This window comes from Eubalaena glacialis, chromosome 13 (assembly GCF_028564815.1).
Source record: "Eubalaena glacialis isolate mEubGla1 chromosome 13, mEubGla1.1.hap2.+ XY, whole genome shotgun sequence".
In the NCBI taxonomy this organism is placed as follows: Eukaryota; Metazoa; Chordata; class Mammalia; order Artiodactyla; family Balaenidae; genus Eubalaena; species Eubalaena glacialis.
Window position 1 is genome coordinate 94,301,492 of NC_083728.1, and position 19,946 is coordinate 94,321,437.

Here is a 19,946-nt window from a genome sequence, read left to right on the forward strand (position 1 = left end):
GGCTGATCTGAGTCACCTCTCCCTTTTACTGAACCAAACTTGGGTCCTCTTGCCCCGGGGGGGGGGGGGGGCAGAAAAGCCAGGCTACTGACACTGGGTTGTGGTGCAGGAAAATGCAGGATTTATTGCAGGCGCCAAGCAAGGAGGCCTGGCAGCTAGTGCTTAAAGACCTGAATTCTCCAAAGTCTTTCAGGGAAAGGTTTTTAAAGACAGGGTGAGGGAGAGGGTTGTGGGGGCATGACCAGCTCATGGACATTCTTCTGATTGGTTGGTGGTGAGGTAATCGGGAGCCAACATCATCAGCCTTCTGGTTCCAACCGGTCTGGGCTCTACATGCTCGTGGGCAGCATGCAGTTACCTTCTTCCACCTGGTGAGGTTTCAGTATCGGCAAAACAGCTCAAAGGACGTGGCTCAGAATATTATCCATAGCCCTTGAGGAGGAACCAAAGGTCCTTGACTTTAATGGCTAAACTATTATTATTTTGTCTTGCTTGACTGTTTTCCTTTCTGCATTTTCTCACTTCTCAGATTAAACTTATTCTTTGACTAAAGCTTTTCTACAGACAAGAGGCAGGCGGAGGACATTGGGCGAGTGGGGTCTGTTCCCTTCCAGGAAGGCTCCATGGAGTCCTGCGTGGTTACATCCCTACGTTACCAGAGCTAAAAATAAACGCAAAAGTAAACAATACAAGGTAAACATATTTATATTTTTATGTTCTATATTAGTTAAGCTTATGTATGGATGAGAACTTTCTATTTCAGTGGTCATGAAGCCAGTCGGAGCAGTTTGAAAACGGAATGGTTTTTCCTGGAGTCGGTAAAGTTGGACATGCTTATACCTGTGGCCCGGTCTCCATATGTGCCTTACAGAGACTCTCACATATGTGCACGAGAGAAAAGCAGGGTGTCTGTTATTCGATTAGAAACAAGTTAGTTGTCCGTAGAGAGTGGAACTAGAGACTCCTGGCTTGCTGTCGTATCTCCCACCCCCAGAACCTCCCCTTGATGGCACAACTCCGTCCAGCTGTCCCCAGATTAAAAGTCCGCCGCACCGGCTCTCCCTTCCCTCCCGTTTTCGGTGTCGAGACTATAAAATATTTCTAAGAACCGAACAACGATTTAACTCGTGGTTAGTTTCACCGGCGTGGCGTAGCCTCCGACCTCAGACACCCTCCGCGGTTGGGCCCGCGTCTGCCTTCATTCCCTCCCCAGGTGACCTAACCTGGGTTTACAGGTGTCTGCAGACACACCGCTGCATTGGCAACCTTGCGCGCAGGTGTAACGCTGGCGACCTCGCAACCCTGCGCCCACTTTTTAAGTGACAGCAGTTATAATCTACATCCTGCTTGAGACCAAGCCCCGTGGACGGACAGGCGTCGTCCGCTTTGAGTCCCGGGAACCTTGGGGAAAAACCCGCTTAGCCCGCGACCGGACGGTTGCCTGGCAACCGGCGGCTCCCGGCCCGGCGGCGCCCAGCGATGACGCCACAGGCCCGCGCCCGGCCCCGCCTCACCCCCTCGTGGCTGCCGCTCGCCATTGGTCGGCGGGGAGACGGAGGCGGGCCCCGGCCAATAGGCGGTGCCGCTCCGGTGGGCGGGACCGCGTTACCTGGGCGCCGCGTCTGCCGGAAACCGGCGTCGGCAGCCACGCGCAGGTAGGCGAGGGCGGTGGGCCGGGGGCGCCCCGCTTGGGTACGAGGCCTGCCGGGCAACCGGGGGCGCGCGGGGGGCTTGGCTGTCCTCCCGTCGGCGGCCTGAGGAGGACGCAGGGCCCCGAGCGCCGGCCGCGCCGGACCTCCCCACAGCCCCATGGGTGCCTCCCGCGTGTCCGCGCGGCTCCGGTAGAAGCAGCCCCGAGCCAGTGAGCTCGCCTGGGGTTGGGGGGAGCGGTGCTGATGAGGAAAGGAGACGTTGCTGAGCATGGCGGAGAGAAGTGAAGCGGGGCGGGGCTCCGGGCGGGGGAGGGGAGGAGAACCCTGGGGGAGGGTCCCAGAACGGGTGGGACCTAACCTGGCTTAGGTATTTCACAAGCCCTTCAGGATGCTGAGTCGGAAATGGCCTGGAGGGGCTAGGGGCGCGGCGGAGGCCAGAGACCAGTTGGAGACTTTCGAATGATCCAGGTGGGAGACGTGTTTGGACCGGGAAGGTCCACTTCTGGATGTGCTTTGGGGGTGGGGCCACCGGGGTTTACTGTGGGATGGACGGGTGTTTGAGAAAGAGGAGTTGTGGGTGACACTACGGTTTTTAGCTTGAGCTGAAATACGCATTTCACCAGCTGACCTTTTATTGAGGGGACAGACCCTGCAGGAAGATCAGGTTTGTGGAGGATGATGGGGAGTGTGGATTCGACACGTTTTAGTTTGAGACGATGTGTGTGTAGGTGATACACATGAGTTGACAGTGTAGTTGTGCGGTTCAGGGAGAAATGGGGACGTCATCAGCCTGTGGTTGGTGTTTAAAGCCACACGACTAGGTGAGATCTCGGGGGAGTGCTGAGCCCGGGGCCCTTCTGTGTCCAGGGGGCGGGGAGGTGAAGAGGTGGGAGGAAAGCGGGAGAGCGTGGTGTGTCTGGGAAACGGAGAGGAAAGGGCAGTCAAGAGGAGGGACCAGTTGTGGCAGATGCTGCTGTGAGGTCAGTTATGTCCAGTCAGTGATGAACAAAGATGAGCAGAGCCGGACTGGAGGTGATGTAAGTGATGAGGTCGCATTTTAATCAGGGGTAACTACTGCAGCAGGGGCCTTGGACTTGTGCAGGGGAGAGGGCGTTTTAAAGGGAGGGTGAGGGAGTGGCGGGGGGCAGGGGCGGCACTCTGTAGAGTGAGTTGGGAACTGGATAATTACAGTGAGCGGAAGGGGGTCGGTGGTGTGAAACCCTTCGGGGCTTGCTGACCTGGGGGGGCGGTGCTTCGGGAAGTTAGGCTCCTGCCCTCCTACAGAGGTGGGGCTGGGGACGGGGCTCTGTCTTCAGGTGTTGGCTGGATCCTTTTGGTAGCCTTGTTTTCTCAGGCAGGCGCTTTTTAGGGGGGCTAGAGTCACTGTAAAGATGTGGCCTTCAGCTGCTAGAAACTTTTCAAGTCTGTACAGGCCCAGGTTGAGGCCTGATGAAGGAGAGCTCAGAGGTGCCCGGCCAGGCTGTGATCAGAGAGTCTGTCGTTAGCAGACGGGTGTCCTTGGTGGTCGTTGGTGGTCTCAGTAAGAACCATCTGGCCAAGTCAGGTGGCAGCCTGATGGGAGAGTGGCTGGAAAGGAGGTAGGGACCGTGCCAGTGGACAGCTCCTGAGGGTTTTCGTGCAGAAAGCACCAGAAACGGGGTGGAGAGCACGTGGAATCAGGGTTTTTAGATGTGGGACCTTGTAGTTGACTCTGTAGAAGGACAGCTGATGGGGGAGGGGAATTGCTTAGAGCCATGCATGCCCCTGGCATCAGAGCGCGGCAGAGGCTCAGCCCTGCTCGGAGCAGGCACCGTTCTGCACTGTAGCACGAGGGAAGGGTGGGAGGGTCTGAGGGGAGCTTCTGGAAGCTCAGTGATCAGGAATGAACGGAGGAGGGGAGGATGTGATGGAGGTCTGAGAGCTTGAGAGGCGAGAGGAAGAGCCGGTCGTCTGGGCGCGGGGCTTGCTGGGCACCCCTGGAGGCTGGGGCTGTGCCATGTACAGTGAGACCGACCGCGTGGCCCTGGGGACTTCCCGGCCAGGCAGGAACCAGAGCTAGAGTTGGGGCTTTGCCAGGAGAGGGGCTGAGAGTGTTTGTAAAGGCGCGATTGTAATGATGGGCCGTGGAAGTGAAGTTGTGGCAAGGGGAACATGGGCGGTGAGGGGCATTGAAACGTGTAGGGTCAGGGGACTGCGGGTCCTCGTGAGGCTGGAGGATCGCTGAGCCCCAGGGCACCGAAGGGGGCTCCGTGGGTGGGATGCTGGGTGTTACGGGGTTTAGGCCACAGGAGGGAGGGGTGGGGCCAGCTAGCAGAAGAGCAGAAGCTGGAGGCCGCTCATCCGAGTGGGGACTTGGAATAGTCCTGGGTCAGGGCAGACAGGAGCGTGGCTGTGTCCTGGGCGCCCGAGCTGGGGCTCCAGGCGCTGATTCCTGTGGATTCCTTCAGGGGGCCTTCCCTGGACCTGCCGGCTCACGTCAGAGGTGACTTAGATGCACCGGGTGAGAGGGGACGTTAGGGGCTACGAGTGATACTTTCAGATTTTAAAAAAGATTTTTTCCCTGAGGCTGATTTATTGTTTTAAGGTCCTGTGGAGTTTCTTTTCAGCCCAGAGCCCGGGCAGCCTCAGCCTGTCGGTGCTGACTTGTCCTAATCAGTGACTACAGCCCAGCCCAGCGCTTTGCTGTCTTCCTCCTGTTGGTCTGACCTGGGTTGTCAGCTTTCTGCTGGTGGGGTTATTTGCTTGCTTCACTGAACATTTCTGAGCTGATATCTTAAAATGTCTTTTCTTTCTTTTTTTTTTTTTGGCTGTGCCACATGGCTTGCGGGATCTTAGTTCCCTGACCAGGGATCGAACCTGTGCTCTTGGCAATAAGAGCGCGGAGTCCTAACCACTGGACCACCAAGGAATTCCCAAAAATGTCTTTTCTTTTATTGTAGAAATTGCTGGAAAGTATAAAGGAAAAAAACCCCACTCTTATAATTCTACCCCCTAAAATGGTGGTGTTTTAATGTATTACCTTCTAGTTTTCTCCTTTGTGCACATCTGCACGTAATTGTTCTTAAAGACGAGGGTCGTGTTACACATACACAGGTTTATAGTCCATCCTTCCAGTTTACGTTGTGTCGTGAGCACCCACTCGAGTGATGGGACAGTCGAGATTACAGTTGTTCACGGGTGTGTGGGCCGGTCCCTCAGCGTGAAGGAGTCATCCATCCCTCAGTCTGCTGTTGGACAGTTACAGTGTTTTCCACTTTTTAATATTAGAGGTAGTATCATCCTTTATATCGTGTCATTCTCATCCTTACATAAATCTCTGTCTGTGATTATTTCATTGGGGTAAGTTCCTTGACAGAACCACTGGGCCAAAGCACTTGATTAAATGTTATCCAATTACCTTGAGAACGGCTGTACCGATTTATTCTCCATCAGCAGGGCATGATCATGTCCTTTTCATCATCCTCTGGCTAACGCTGAATAATGTAATTTTTAAAAATCTTTGTAAAAGACATTTCATCTATCAAATTAGCTAAGTGATGTGTGCATATGGCTAAGAAACTCAGTGGTCCTGGAACTTAACACAATCCAGCAGGCAGACTGCTCCTCAGAGGCCAGCACAGTTTCATCCTTCCACTGTTTCTACTGGAATTACTTCCATATTTCTGAATAATAGGCAAATTGGGTGACTTTTTTTGATTTACCAATTTTAGGCCCAATCTGTTGATTTTCCCCTGTTGATTTCAGTGTCCTCATCTGTGTGCCCGCCTCGTTGGTCACAAGAAGTACACGAGTTAACACATGGAAAGCACCTGGAACAGGGCCTGGCACACGGGAAGCTCTCAATCAAGGCCAGTTTTAGGGATGGTTACAATGATGATCAGCTTTAATTCCTGCCCCTCCAAGTCCTCCTGACCACCAAGTACAGGGAAATCTTAAGTTGGTGTTGCTCATAGAAATTAATCTGAGTCACTGGGATTTTTGCAGAAAGGCCTGTAAGGAAAGAAAACACAATAAAGGGTCTCGATGCTGTGACACAGCAACGCCAGGCCACCCATGATGGCCGGTGGACAGAGTGAGGGCGGGGAGGTCCCACCAGGCCGGGGGACGCAAGGAATGCCTTTGACGGCACAGGTACATTTGCTGAAATGGTGGTGGTAGGAAACCGTATTTTTCCCTGTTTATTTTTACAAACAGTACTGGGGCATTATGTGTTTTAATTTACAGCAAATAATTTGGGATTAGAGGGGTTTTTTAAAAGTATATTCACAGAGTGTGCAACCATTACCACAACCTAATTTTAGAACATGTTTCTTTTCCCAGAAGAAACCTGGTACCAATCAGTCACTCCCACTCCTCCCCTTGCCCAGCCCTAAGCAAACACTAATCTGCGTCTGTCTCTGTAATTTGCTTATTCTGAACATTTCATGTAAATGGAATTATACAGTCTGTAATGTTTTGTGACTGGCTTCTCTCAGCATGTTTCCACGGTTCATCCATGTCGTAGTAGGTGTCAGTGCTTGCTTCCTTTCTGGCTGAATAATTTGTTGTGTGGATAGAATTCAGTTGTTCATCAGTTGATAGACATTTAGGTTGTTTCCCCCTTATGGATATTATGACTTACACTGCTGGGAACAACCAAGTTCAGAGTTCATGTGGATCTGTTCATTTCACTGATTATGTACATCTATAGTTAGTACTGCGTCACATAACTGTTTGACTTCTTTTTTAAAAAAATATTTATTTATTTGGTTGTGCCGGGTCTTAGTTGTGGCAGGGGGGCTCCTTAGTTGTGGCATGCGAACTCTTAGTTGCGTCATGCACGTGGGATCTAGTTCTCTGACCAGGGATTGAACCCGGGCCCCCTGCACTGGGAGCGTGGAATGTTATCCACTGTGCCACCAGGGAAGTCCCAACTGTTTGACTTTTTGAGGAACTGCCAGACTGTTCTACAAAGTGGCTGCACCATATTCTGTCCCACCAGCAATGCTGAGTGCTCCAATTTCTCCACATTTTCACCAACATTTCCTATTATCTGTCTGATTTTAACCATCCTCGTGTGTGTGAAGTGTGTCATTTGACTTGCGTTTCCCTAATGAGGACCAATGTTGAGCTCCTTCATGGCCATTTGTATCTCTTCTTTGGGGAATTGTCTGTTCAAGTCCTTTGTCCATTTTTTTTTAATTTTTTATTTTTTTTTAAAGATTTATTTATTTTTATTTATTTATTTTTGGCAGTGTCGGGTCTTTAGTCGCGGCACATGGGATCTTCGTTGAGGCATGTGGGATCTTTTGTTGCAGCATGTGGGCTCTTCATTGCGGCGCATGGGCGTCTCTCTAGTTGTGGTGCTCGGGCTTCTCTCTAGTTGTGGCATGCGGGTTTTCTCTCTCTAGTTGTGGCGCGCAGGCTCTAGGGCGCGTGGGCTCTGTAGCTGTGGCACGTGGGTTCCAGAGCGCGTGGGCTCTGTACTTTGCGGCACGCGGGCTCTCTAGTTGGGGCACGGAAGCTCAGTAGTTGTGGTGCATGGGCTTAGTTGCCCCACAGCATATGGGATCTTAGTTCCCTGACCAGGGCTTGAACCCATGTCTCCTGCATTGTAAGGCCGATTCTTTACCACTGGACCACCAGGGAAGTCCCTGTCCATTTTTAAAGTGAGTTGTTGGCCTTTTTTGTTGAGTTATGAGTTCCTCATACATTCTAGATACAAGTGTCTTGTCAGATATGACTTGCAAACATTTTCTCCAGTCCTGTTGGTTGTCTTTTTACTTTCTTGCTGGCATCATTTATAGCACAAAATTTTCAATTTTCATAAATCCAACTTATCTTTTTTTCTTCTCCTTATGTTTTTGGTGTCGTAATGAAGAAACTGTTGCCTAATCCAAGGTCATAAAGATTTACTCCTATGTTTTCTAAGAGTTTTATAGCTTTAGCTCTACATTTAGGTTTTTGCTCCATTTTGAATAATTCTTCTATATAGTGTGAGGTAGGGGGTCCAATTTCATTCTTCTGCATGTGGATATCCCATTGTCCCAGCACCACCTGTTAAAAAGACTGTTCTTCCCCATTGAATTGTTGTGGCCCCCTTGTTGAAGACCAGCTGACCGTAAATGTAAGGAAATGTCTTTCCTACAACAAACACTCCTTGTCTCAAAGGTATGCATCACCGTCTCTTGGGACTAAAAAAGAAAGCTTTTTATAATATGGAAAAGCCTCTCCCCCCTTTTTAGCAAGTAGACTTAGTGATTAAACTTTATTTATTTATTTATTTTTGGCTGCATTGGGTCTTCGTTGCTGTGTGCGGGCTTTCTCTAGTTGCGGCGAGTGGGAGCTACTCTTCGTTGCGGTGCACGGGCTTCTCACTGCGGTGGCTTCTCTTGCTGCGCAGCACGGGCTCTAGGTGCGCGGGCTTCAGTAGTTGTGGCACATGGGCTCAGTAGTTGTGGCTCGCGGTTCTAGAGCGCACGCTCAGTAGTTGTGCACGGGCTTAGTTGCTCCGCGGCATGTGGGATCTTCCCAGACCAGGGCTCGAACCCGTGTCCCCTGCATTGGCGGGCGGATTCTTAACCACTGCGACACGAGGGAAGCCCCCTGATTAAACTTTTTAATGATAACTTTCAGAATGAATGTAGATTTAACTTTTATGGTAACCAGTGTGTAAATATTTGCTAAACTTTTCTTACTTCTCCAACAAGGTAATTGGCTGGCAGAGCCCTTTGTCTTTTCAAAACCCTGTGTCAACAGTCTCATTCTTTCAAGATGTCTTATTACACTGCTAATTGAAGCTTGCAGCTTGGGATACTTTCTTAAGATAAGGCTTAATTAAAGACCTTGGCGCCTGGCAGTTTTCTGATTGCACAGTAGTGATATTCCTTCCGTGTGCTGTCATCGGTCACGGCCCCAAAGAGGGCAGAGGGACCCTTCACCCTGGCTCCGTGTCCTTTCCGCCGTGGCCCTGTGATTGTCTGGCTTGGTTCGTGGTGCAGCTTGATACTCTGGTTCACCTTACACGTTCCTTGCTCCAGACAGGGAATCTTAAGGCAGTCTGGCTCTTTTTTATAGAGAATGGTACTTAGAACTCAAATCTGGGTTCTGGGCCCTTTCCGTTGTGATCACCCTTTTCATAATCACCGTTTCCCATAGCCCTTTCCTTCATTCCTTTTTTTTTTGCCTAGCATCATCCTCATTTTCTGACATGTTTGTCTCCCCCATCAGAACGCGAGCTGCATGTGGGTGGGCACTCTGGGCTGCGTGGTCCAGCCTGGAGCCGCTCCTGCGCCTGGTCCGCACTCTGCGGTGGAGGCGGTGACCGACGAGTGACGGAGCGCAGGGGCCTGTCTGGGGTGGGGCTGCTGGTGACTTGGGCGCGCTCCCCCCCCCCCCACCCCGCTGACATGTTGATGTCATTTGTCCGTCTGCCCCTGTGGAAAGTTTTGCTTTGGGGAAGTTAATGTCTCAGTAAGTGGTTCGGTGAGACTGATGCCTGGGTGAGAGGACCTGAGGGCAGGCAGCTCTGCTCCGGGCGCCCCTCCTGCACCTGCGCACCTTGCTCCTCTGGACGCTCCCTGGCCCGGGGCCGCCTCCAGCCCTTCACACGCTGCCTCCTCTGTCTGCCTCTGGCCCCTCAGAGGCCCCGGACGCCGCCCCGCCCCGTGGCTGCCAGCCTCGGGGGCACCTGCTCACTCAGCCCGGTTCTACTTTCTCGGCAGCGTTTATCTCTGTGTGAAAGCGCTGGCTCGTTCACTTAAATAGGTCTGGATTTCACACCAGAAGGAGGCTTCTCCGAGATCAAGGCTCTTACTTGCCTTGCTCTTTGCTCTGTGTTCAGCGTGCAGCAGTGCCTGGCACAGAACTGGCTCTCGATGAACACTTGTGGAATGAACGAGTTGCATTTTCGAGCATTTGTGGATGGAGTCCAAAATGAATTCTGGTGTCAGAGGAAGAAGGCATTGGGTTTGTGTGTCCATTCCCGTGCAGACAGCCTGGGACAGCATGTCCGAAATGAAAATACCTGTATTATAGAGACATGAGTGTGAATATTGTGGGTGTATGTAATATACATGTTACATGCTTGCATCTATATAATACATACAATACACATACATGTAAATGAAGCCAGTGGAGTGACTTTAGGATAAATAAAACAAAATACGTTCTTGTAATTTGTTAGAATAAAAGCTGATACTAGCAGGCCTTGTAGATAAAGTTTTAAAGGACTAGTATTAAAAAAATGAAGTTTTTCAAGTATAAAACCTTGATAAAAGCAAAATGAAACTGAGCTGTGGGTGTGGGAGAGTCCCTTGCAATCCCATCCCTAGATAGAAAGGGAAAGCTTTGGTTTACGTCCTTCAGACATTTGCCTGTAAGTACGTGCATAGCTTTCTCTGTTGTTATTTTCTTAAACAAATACAAAAGTGTAATACTATTCGTAGTGTTCTGTTCCATCCTGTATATGTAACGCTACCTCATTGATTTCAGTTATTGAGTGGGATTCCGTTTCCCGGTTTATGCTGACTTACTCATCCCCTGCTTGATTGACGTGTGACGAGAAGCGTGCGCGCGCGTGTGTGTGTGTGTGTGTGTGTGTGTGTGTGTGCGTGGCTTGTACGAGCTGGCCATGGCCTCTGTGCCAAAGCGCCTTCTACCTTGCACCTCGGGGTGCTCACGCTGTAGCTGCTGGGACTCCGAAACTTTCCTGTGTTTTCAGCTCCTTTTGGGCTCCATCCAAAGGGGGCGGGGGTGGGGAGGAGCCGGTCGGTTCCCGTGTCTCCCTCAGGGTGGGCCTGGGGCCCTGCGAGCGGCCTCCCCCCATTCCCAGCCCTCACGACACCCCTCGTAGGTCCCCGCAGCCAGTGCCCCTCAGGTGGAGGCCTCTGCCCTGACCCCTGCCTAGTTTCTGGTGCCGCGACCATTTCCCTTGGCTCCCATCATCCGGTCCCACAGGGGAAGCTGGGTTTGCAGTTCACGTTCACGGGCGTTCTTCTGTCCTTGTACGTAGAGTTCTAGATACTGCTGTGCTTGAGGAGGGAGATGTAATCAGAGCCTCTTGGACCTGTGTCGCTCCTTCAATGCGGCCCCGGTCGGGGCTGCTTCCACGGTCCAAGGGGGCCACCCCGGACTCATCATGGCCACCTCCAGCCACAGGTGACCGAGGGCCTAGTGACTGCATGGTGGTCACTGCCAGCCCGTGTAGGGCTGCAGCATCCCTAGTTGATGGGGAAGTATGAGTTACTCCGTAATAGTAGAAAATGAAAATAATCCCAGCTAGTCATTAATTAGGGAATAGACAAATGTTCGCAGTTTTCACTTTTGGAAAATTTGGATACTGTCACTAAAAATGCTATTTCTTTTCCTCTTTTTTTTGGTGAGGGGGCCTGCACTGCGTGGCAGGCGGGGTCTTAGTTCCCCGACCAGGGATCAAACCCGTGCCGCCTGCAGTGGAAGTGCGGAGTCCCAACCACTGGACCGCCAGGGAAGTCCCTTCTTTTACTCTTAAAAGCTTATGTTCATGTTGAGTTAGAAACAGAGTATATAATCCGTCTGTGATGGCAGCTATGTTAAATAAAACACTCAGAAAAAAGACAGGAAATCCACCACAATGGTAAGTTGTCCACAGGTGATGAAACAAGGGAGTTTGAATTTGTAACAGTGACTGTATGTTTCCCACACTTTCTGAAATAGCTTTGTATCTTTTATAACGCCCTCCCCTCTCTGTTAATTGAGAATTCTTATTTCCTGTGTCTTTATAGTTTACTTTCTCTGTTGTAGGATGGCAAAACAGAAGAGAAAAGATAGCCAAGTGACAGAGAAAAAGAACAAAAAACTGAAGAAGGCGGCAGCAAGAGAGATGCCTCTGGCACCTGCGGCCCCGCCGGGCACTGAGGGGGCCCCAGCCGAGGTAGGTGACGCGGGCGCGCTGGCCTCGCCTTGTTTCCGGACCTGGAGGGGGACTCGGTGGTCACATGGCAGGCGTCAGGGGGTGGACAGGCCCCCATGGACATGTCCGGTGCCTTTTAGAGGCAGTTGTAGGGCAAATAAGACTTGCAGTAAACTGTAGGTTGGAACCGCATGACTGCCGTTCTTCAGCCACCAGACCTCAGGTTGCTGTTGGGGTCCCCGGTGTGACAGGGTTTCGATGGCATGGTGGCCCGGTGGAGGCCTCATTTGGCCTGGCCGCAGCTGGGCCTTTGAGCCCGTCAGACAAGGGAGGGCCCTTCACATGGCACTGCGTGGGCCGTGGCCTGGGGTCTGTATTTACGAGATCACATCTAAAAGTGTTCAAGATCCGCCACAGAAACATGTGTCTACGTTTAAATTTGTTTGCTGTTACCACTCAGGTTCTGAGTGTTAATATTTTTCTTCTATATTGAGCTGACTCTGCAATTCCTAGTGTGTAGTTGATCAAAACGGCATAAGATGTTACAAATCTTGACAAGTTTTTCAACATGAAGTAAAAGTTGATGGGCGGCTCATGTCATGTGGGGCGGCTTTTCTGGGCCCTGAGTGGTGGGTGAAGGTGCCGACCGTGCATGAGGCTGACCTGGTGCGGCTTCGAGCCTGCGTCCCACGTGAGCGCCTGGTGACCCTGTGCTCGTCCTTGGTCCACGGGGAGGGAAGTGTCGTCGGAGCCGCCCGCATAGCGTGTCGAGTGACTTGGGCCGTTGTCAGACTTACCTGTGAGCATCTACCATTAATTGGCGACTAGATCAGGTCCTCGTTCGGGTCTTTCTGAAAGGAAGCGATGGAAATCCCCCGACAGGATGGGTGGTGCGTGGCTGGTGGGTTTCATCACTCTTTTTTTTTTTTTTGGCTGTGTTGGGTCTTGGTTGCTGCGCGTGGGCTTTCTCTAGTTGCGGTGAGCGGGGGCTACTCTTTGTTGCGGTGCGTGGGCTCCTCATTGCGGTCGGTGGCTTCTCTTGCTGTGGAGCACGGGCTCTAGGCGCGCGGGCTTCAGTAGTCGTGGCTCGCAGGCTCTAGAGCGCAGGCTCAGTAGCTGTGGCGCACGGGCTTAGTTGCTCCGCGGCATGTGGGATCTTCCCGGACCAGGGCTCGAACCTGTGTCCCCTGCATTGGCAGGTGGATTCTTAACCGCTGCGCCATCAGGGAAGTCCCGGTTTGCTCACTCTTACGCCCCAGTGTTTCCAGCTCTGCCTTTGTTTCAAGCCTGGGCCGTGCACGCTGCTGAGACTCGGGGCGCATGTACCCCCTTCATATAGCGGAGGGGCTGGGGCAGGAGGGCCTGTCCGTCGGCCAGCGCCTCCTCGACTGCAGGCCCAGCCGTGCCCTGGGGTGGATCCCAGGCCACCGTGCTGCGGGCTCCGTACAGGACTGCTGGTCCGACCCCCAGGACACCGGCTGGCTGGGCAGTTCTGTGCCAGGGGGATGCGTGACGGCACTCTTCCTCCGTGGTGGGTGGGCAGGTGCAGGGCCTGTGCCGAGAGAGCAGCTCCACTGGGTCCGGGGTCGTCTCCCAGCTGCCACCTCTGGGTGTCGGGGAGGAAACCAGGCCGGCACTTAGGACCGTACCTGTCCTGGGTGCCCCTTTCTCTGCCTTCTCTCTGGCCGAGAACCGCAGGTCTGTTGCCACCCGAGCCAGGGCGCCTCTCCCTGTGCAGAAGGCCCGTGCTTACAGGACCCAGGTCAGCCAGCCGGGCCGCATAGCTGGCCCCCACGTCCTGCTCTCACCCGGGCTCGTAGCCAGTCCCGTGTCCCCTGGGCCCCTTCTCGTCGTCCTCGCCATCTCTGCCACTGGAGCCCCAGTTTTGTCAGGCCTTTTTGGTTTCTAGACCCTAGAGGGAAACTGGTTTTTTAGAGCTCTTCCAGTTCCCATTCGGTGGTCTGGCCCCCAATCCCTGCAGAAGCTCCAGTACGTGTGAATTGCTTGGGCCTTTCCTGGACAGTTTCCTACTTTTTCTAGACTCCTCCAATTTCTTTAAAACGAACTCCAAGTGACAAGTCCTGGTGACTTGTAATTTTGTTATCCATCTCTCGCTTTCTGAGTGGCCGCTGCTTGCTGGCCGCTGGTCACTGGCAGGGCCCCACAGCTCTGTGGGTTCCTGATCGATGCTGGCCCAGCATACAGGTTCTGCCTGAGATGGGTAATGATTCTTAAATTCAGGCAGTTTTTTAAAAAGTGATTTTTTTTTGTTATTTAAGTACATGTTGATTAAAAGAAATGTGGAAAACAAAAGCAGGAAGAAGAATTTGGGTATGTTTCCTTCCGGTCTCTCTTGCTGCCTCGGTTTTTGGTTGGTTGGTTGGTTAGTAACTTGTGCACATGGTCCCCATGGGGTCTGTGCTCTGCAGCTTCGCCTTGGTCCCCAGGGGCGCTGGGGGGTCTCGGGTGGGTCCCTGCGCGGTTGGGGCTGGGCTCGGGGCTGGTGTCCTGAGGAAATGGAGACTGTGCTTCCTCGAGACCACATCCTGGTCTCTGCTCATCAAAATACTCTCACCCGCTCGCTCTCCGTTCTCGTGGGAAGCTGGGGAGCTGCTGTGTTAGGCCTTTTTAAAGGAGGGACCCTTCCGTCTGCAGAGGGTGGGTGGCCAGGGCCTGGAGAGCGCGTTCCCGTCGCTGGGAGCCCGTGGAAAAGTACTGCACCGTCCCCGCCCCAGCTCCTGCGCCAACCCCCGCAAGGAGCCCCAAGGAGCCTCTGTCCCCTCTTGGGCCATGGCGCTGTCCTCCCGGAAATGCCCGTCCAGGGACCCTCGGGTCCCTGTGCAGTCACTTCCCACAGCCCAGGCCCTGAGCCCGCGCCAGGAGGGCTGAAGGATCCCCGAGGGGGGATGCTTCACGCACTGGGAGCCCCACGGGGGGGGGGGGGCGCTCGGCGGGGGGGCCCCATCCCTCTCCTGTCCTGTGCCGTCCCCGCTGCCCTGGTGCTCTTGTCCACAGCGTGTGACATCTGTGCGGCTGAGCCCCCCGTCCACTTCTTGCTCCTGCTGTTGACCCGAGGGGCGCGTGGGCTGCGATAGTGGAGGAGGGGGTGGCCTGTGGTGCCCCCGAGGCGGGGACGAGTCCTCCCGGCGCTGGTTCTGTGCTGCCAGCTGCTGCTTCCGGGAGGCCCTGCCCCGCGCCTGTCCTCTTCCCTGTCCTGCTGGGGGGGGCTCGCGAGATGGGGGGTTCGAGGGCCTTTTCTCTTCCAAGGGTGGTGCTCGAGCACAGGGGTCTCGGAGTTGGCCCATGTCTGCCCGTCTGGTAGCTTCTTAACCCTCCCCGTGAGCTGGGCTTAGGGCCGGGCAGATGGGGTCCGGTTCTGTCTTCACGTCCCTGGACCCCTTCCGGAGGAGGCTCCGGCTTGACAGGGTCGGGAGGACTGGTCTTGCGAGCACGGCTGTGTGGGGGTGAGGGGTCCGCAGGCCTCGGCCCCCCACCCCGCCCTCCCTGGGGAGGTACCGCCCCAGACGCTGAGCCGGACCTGGGGGGTGGGGAGACACACCAGAGCAGCTGTCACCCTTGGAGCCAGTGACTGCCGCCTTGGACAGGGCACCTAGGCTGAGCTGGCTGCCTCCTGCTGCTGTAAATACACTCAGGCTGTCTACAGATTGGGGGGGGCGGAGTGGGGGGAGCTGGGGAGGGAGTGAGGGGAGCTGGGGGGGAGCTGGGGGGTGTGGGGGGAGCTGGGGGGGATTGGGGGGAGCCAAGGGCTGGTTAGCTCAGCTCTTGGCTCTGGGTCTCGCTAAGAAGAACCTCTTATGTCTGCAAAGCACGTTTCCGTTCACAGAAGCACTTTGACCTTGGGTTCTGGCAGCCCTGAGATGCCAGGGGCGGAGGTGTGGGTGCGCTGCCACTTCACAGGGGAGTTGGCCGGAGAGGCCCGGTCACGGGCATGGTCCCTGGGCAGCTGGTGGGGAGGAGAGGCCCTTCTTGGGTTTCCTGACTCTGGTCGTACAAGGACACGGGCTGAGGTGTCACCACGCTCCCCGGCCGCCTGGCCCAGACCATGTGGGGAGTGCGTCCGGCTCGCCCTTGGCTGTAAACGCTGACGTCCAGGGAGGAAGAGCTCCGCACGTGTTGACCAGATGGCCCTCCGCTGGTTGGAGTGACCATCTGGAGTGGGGAGTGACGCGTACTTTTGGAGGGATGGGCGCCACTTTGTGCCTTTGGAACACCGTGTGCGCCACCCCCAAGCCCCGGGCTCCCGAGGGCCCAGCGCAGCCATGTGCGTCTGTCGTGTCCTCGTGGGCCCTGCTGACACGTGACGGGGGCAGCTGGGCTGTAGGAGGCCACGCCGTGTCCTTCGTGTGGAAAGGAAGCAAAGCTCAACATGGGGCATCTTTTCTCCTGCCTTTTCAACCTGGAAAAATCAGAGGAATTACACAGGCATTAAGCCCACAAGTGCTTCAGAAACATCAGACGAGGTTGTGAACTTCATGGCCTTGAGAATTTGCTCAGCAAAATGACTTCATACCAATGGTATTTTGCCTCAAGAAATGTTTCTGGTCTGGCAGCAGACTTCTGGTCGTTAAACTAGCCGGGGTGAGGGGTTGCTGATCTTTACAGACAGCTCCCTGGGAGCCCGACTTGTTTTTCTTAGCAGAAATTCCCTTGTTCCACTGTTCTTGTTTCCTACTTTGTGAGCACTGAGTGCTCGGTGGTCAGCCCCTGGGAGCTGTAAACTGTGGACTTGCGGGGCTAAGAGGGGTTCCGAGACTGGGACCCTGAGACCATAGAGGCTCTGTGATGCCCCGAGGCCCCGTCCCTGCCTGGGGGAGCCAGCCTGCTACCCCCACCCCCCCGCTCCCCGTGTCCCCCTTTCCTTTGGACTCATCACACTGTACTCTCCATTACCTGGGTCTAAACATTTGGGTTGTTGCCAGTTTGGGGCTGTTTTGAGTGTGCTGTGTACAAGGGCCTCTGTTTTCATTTTTCTTGGGTAGATTCCTATGACTGGGAAGGATCATATGGAAGTGTGTGTTTACCTTACAAAACTGCTAAGCTGTCCTCTAAGGAGGCTGCGCCACTGTGCACCCCGCCAGCCGCGTGGAGGGTTCTCGGTGCTCCGCGTGTTTGCCACCACTTGGTGTTGTCGGCCTCTCTTGTGGGTGTAGTTGCGTCTTACTGTGTGTGTGGTTTTTCAAAACAGCTTTATTGAGGTATAATTGACAGAGAGTAGACTGTACATATTTATTTATTTTTCAATTTATAGAGGTATAGTTGATTTACGATGTTGTATTAATTTCTGCTGTATAGCAGAGTGATTCAGTTATACATATGCATTCTTTTTCATATACTTTTCCATGCTGGTTTATCCCAGGATATTGAATATAGTTCCCTGTGCTCTACAGTAGGGCCTTGTTGTTTATCCATTCTCTATATACTAGTTTGCATCTGCTGACCCCAAACTCCCAGTCCACCCCTCCCCCACCTCCCCTCCCCCTTGACAACCACAAGTCTGTTCTCTATGTCTGTGAGTCTGTTTCTGTTTTGTAGGTAAGTACATTTGTGTCGTATTTCAGATTCCACATATAAGTGATATCATATGGTATTTGTCTTTCTCTGTCTGGCTTACTTTGCTTAGTATGATAATCTCTAGGTCTTCATGTTGCTGCAAATGGCATTATTTCATTCCTTTTTATGGCTGAGTAGTATTCCACTGTATATATGTACTACATCTTTATCCATTCATCTGTCGATGGATATATAGGTTGTTTCCGTGACTTGGCTATTGTGAATAGTGCTGCTATGAACATAGGGGTGCATGTATCTTTTCGAATTAGTGTTTTTCCAGATATATGCCCAGGACTGGGATTGCTGGATCATAAGGCAACTCTATTTTTAGTTTTTTGAGGAACCTCCATACTGTTTTCCATAGTGGCTGCACTAATTTACATTCCCACCAACAGTGTAGGAGGGTTTCCTGTTCTCCACACCCTCTCCAGCATTTATTGTTTGTAGACTTTTTAATGATGGGCATTCTGACCTGTGTGAGGTGGTACCTCGTTGTGGTTTTGATTTGTGTTTCTCTAATAATAGCAGTGTTGAGCATCTTTTCATGTGCCTGTCGGCCATCTGTGTGTCGTCTTGGAGAGAGGCCCATTTAGGTCTGTGTGCCTGTGTGATGCTTCTCTTGGAGACGCAGCATTTGAAATCTGATACATGATGCCTCAGGGCCCCAGAATTCATGTCCTGGCATTACAGCGTGCACTGGGTACTATCCATCTTTTATTCTTACCAATCTGGTGGGTGAGGAGTAGAATCTGTTTTTAATTTCTATTTTCCTGATCCCTAGTGAGATGGACATTTTTCAATTAGTTATTAAGCATGTCTTCTATGAATTTCCTCATCACATCTTTCACCTATTTTTCTGTTGAATTGATTGCCTTTTGTAAAAAAGGACTTTTTGTGTGTCTAACACATGGACTTTCTCCCCATGTGTCTTTCGTCTCCTGAATTTGATGTTTCCGTGGGGCTTTCAGTTGTGTGCAGGCGAGTGTCTGTCAGTTTTGCTTTGTGGTGTCTGTTTTTGTTCTTTTTTTTGTTCCCTTAAAAAGTCCTCTCTTCCACAGTTACAAACATTTTCTTATATTTTTCTCCACTTCTTGTAGTTTTTTTTTTTAATTAATTTATTAATTTATTATTTATTTTTGGTTGCATTGGGTCTTTGTTGCTGTGTGTGGGCTTTCTCTAGTTGTGGCGAGCAGGGGCTAGTCTTCGTTGCGGTGCGCGGGCTTCTCATTGCAGTGGCTTCTCTTGTTGCGCAGCACGGGCTCTAGGCATGCGGGCTTCAGTAGTTGTGGCTCACGGGCTCAGTAGTTGTGTCTCGCGGGCTCCAGAGTGCAGGCTCAGTAGTTGTGGCGCACGGGCTTAGTTGCTCCGCAGCATGTGGGATCTTCCCGGACCAGGGCTTGAACCTGTGTCCCCTGCATTGGCAGGCGGATTCTTAACCACTGCGCCACCAGGGAAGTCCACTTGTAGTTTTTTAAATGAATTGAAATTTGTGTTATGTGAGGTAGGGATCTGACATTTTTTTTCTGTCCTTTTGATAGAACATGTTCTATCATGTTCTATGTTCTACTAATCTGTTTGTGTTCTACGAATCTGTTTTTCTTTTCTTTTTCTTTTCCTATAGTGCTTTAAAAACAATATTTATGTTTTTATTAGGTAATGCAGGACATGATACAAAATTCAAAACATTCTCCCACTAGGCCAGAGTTTTATCAGTTTCTTCTGTTTCCTCGCACTTTTATGGGTGTTAGTCTCTTTCCAGACATTTTTTTGTGCATAGCCATGTCTGTGCGTGTGTTTACACAAGTGGTAGCATGTTGTCTGTCCCGTACTCTTTCTCACTTTATATGTTATGGGTGATGCTGCTATGAACACAGGTTTTTGTGAGACGTATATTTTCTTTCTTTTTTTTTTTTAACGTCTTTATTAGAGAATAATTGCTTTACAATGTTGTGTTAGTTTCTGCTGTATAACAAAGTGAATCAGCCATATGTATACATATATCCCCTCCCTCTTGAGCCTCCCTCCCACCCTCCCTATCCCACCCCTCTAGGTCGTCACAAAGCATCAAGCTGATCTCCCTGTGCTCTGCAGCAGCTTCCCATTAGCCATCCATTTTACATTTGGTAGTGTGTATATGTCAGTGCTACTCTTTCATTTCGTCCCAGCTTCCCCTTTCCGCCCTGTGTCCTCAAGTCTGTTCTCTACGTGAGACGTATATTTTCATTTTTATATTTCTAGGAGTAGAATTATTGTGTCGTATTTTCCCCACCTCTCTGCCAAGCCCTGCTGCCCACGGTTGATTTTGGCTATGGCCCCTCTGATGGGCGTGGGGCGGTGCCCCTGGGCTTTGATTGGCGTTTCCCTTGTGACTGATGTTGGGCATCTTTTAAGCTGCTCATCGGCCGTCGTCTCTCTTTGGAGAAACGTCTGTTCAGACCCATTGTCCATTTTTGAACTGGGTCCTTTGTCTTTTTATTGCTGATTTGTAAGATCAGAAGTGTCTTAGTTTCTTGTGAATCTCTCATCCGTCTGTTTATCCAAACTGACCATGTGGAGGCTTTTTCTAAAGCAGACAGTCACGTGTCCTTTTCAGGGTAGTTCTGTTTTTTAAAGTGCTGGTTGCCAGGAGATTCAGTTCATATATTTAAGAATTGAAATGGGGATTGTTGGTGCACAGAGACGGACACAGCAACACTAACATAGGCGGAGCTCAGGAGGGTCTGGGGACTGAATTAAACGTCCAGGATTGTGATGGGAGCTGACGGGCCGGATATAAAACTAACCACTTTACAGCAACACTTCAGTACACGAACGTGTTGTGTGACCGTCCCTCTCTGTCTAGCCGCACGGCA

General features: G+C 52.0%; 1 protein-coding gene across 5 annotated transcripts in view; it reads left to right on the plus strand.

Annotated features, from left to right (window-relative positions):
• The first annotated feature begins 1,586 nt into the window (after positions 1 to 1,586).
• C13H7orf50 (chromosome 13 C7orf50 homolog) overlaps positions 1,587 to 19,946 on the plus strand; it is a 98,749-nt gene continuing 80,389 nt past the window's right edge. Inside the window, exons 1-3 of one of the 5 annotated variants that reach the window (XM_061208024.1) lie at positions 2,048 to 2,120; positions 11,016 to 11,116; positions 11,413 to 11,544. In XM_061208024.1, coding sequence (XP_061064007.1) covers positions 11,416 to 11,544 — 129 coding nt within the window. In that variant the 5' untranslated portion in view covers positions 2,048 to 2,120; positions 11,016 to 11,116; positions 11,413 to 11,415. The other 4 variants (XM_061208021.1, XM_061208022.1, XM_061208020.1 and 1 more) reach the window with 4 other exon arrangements.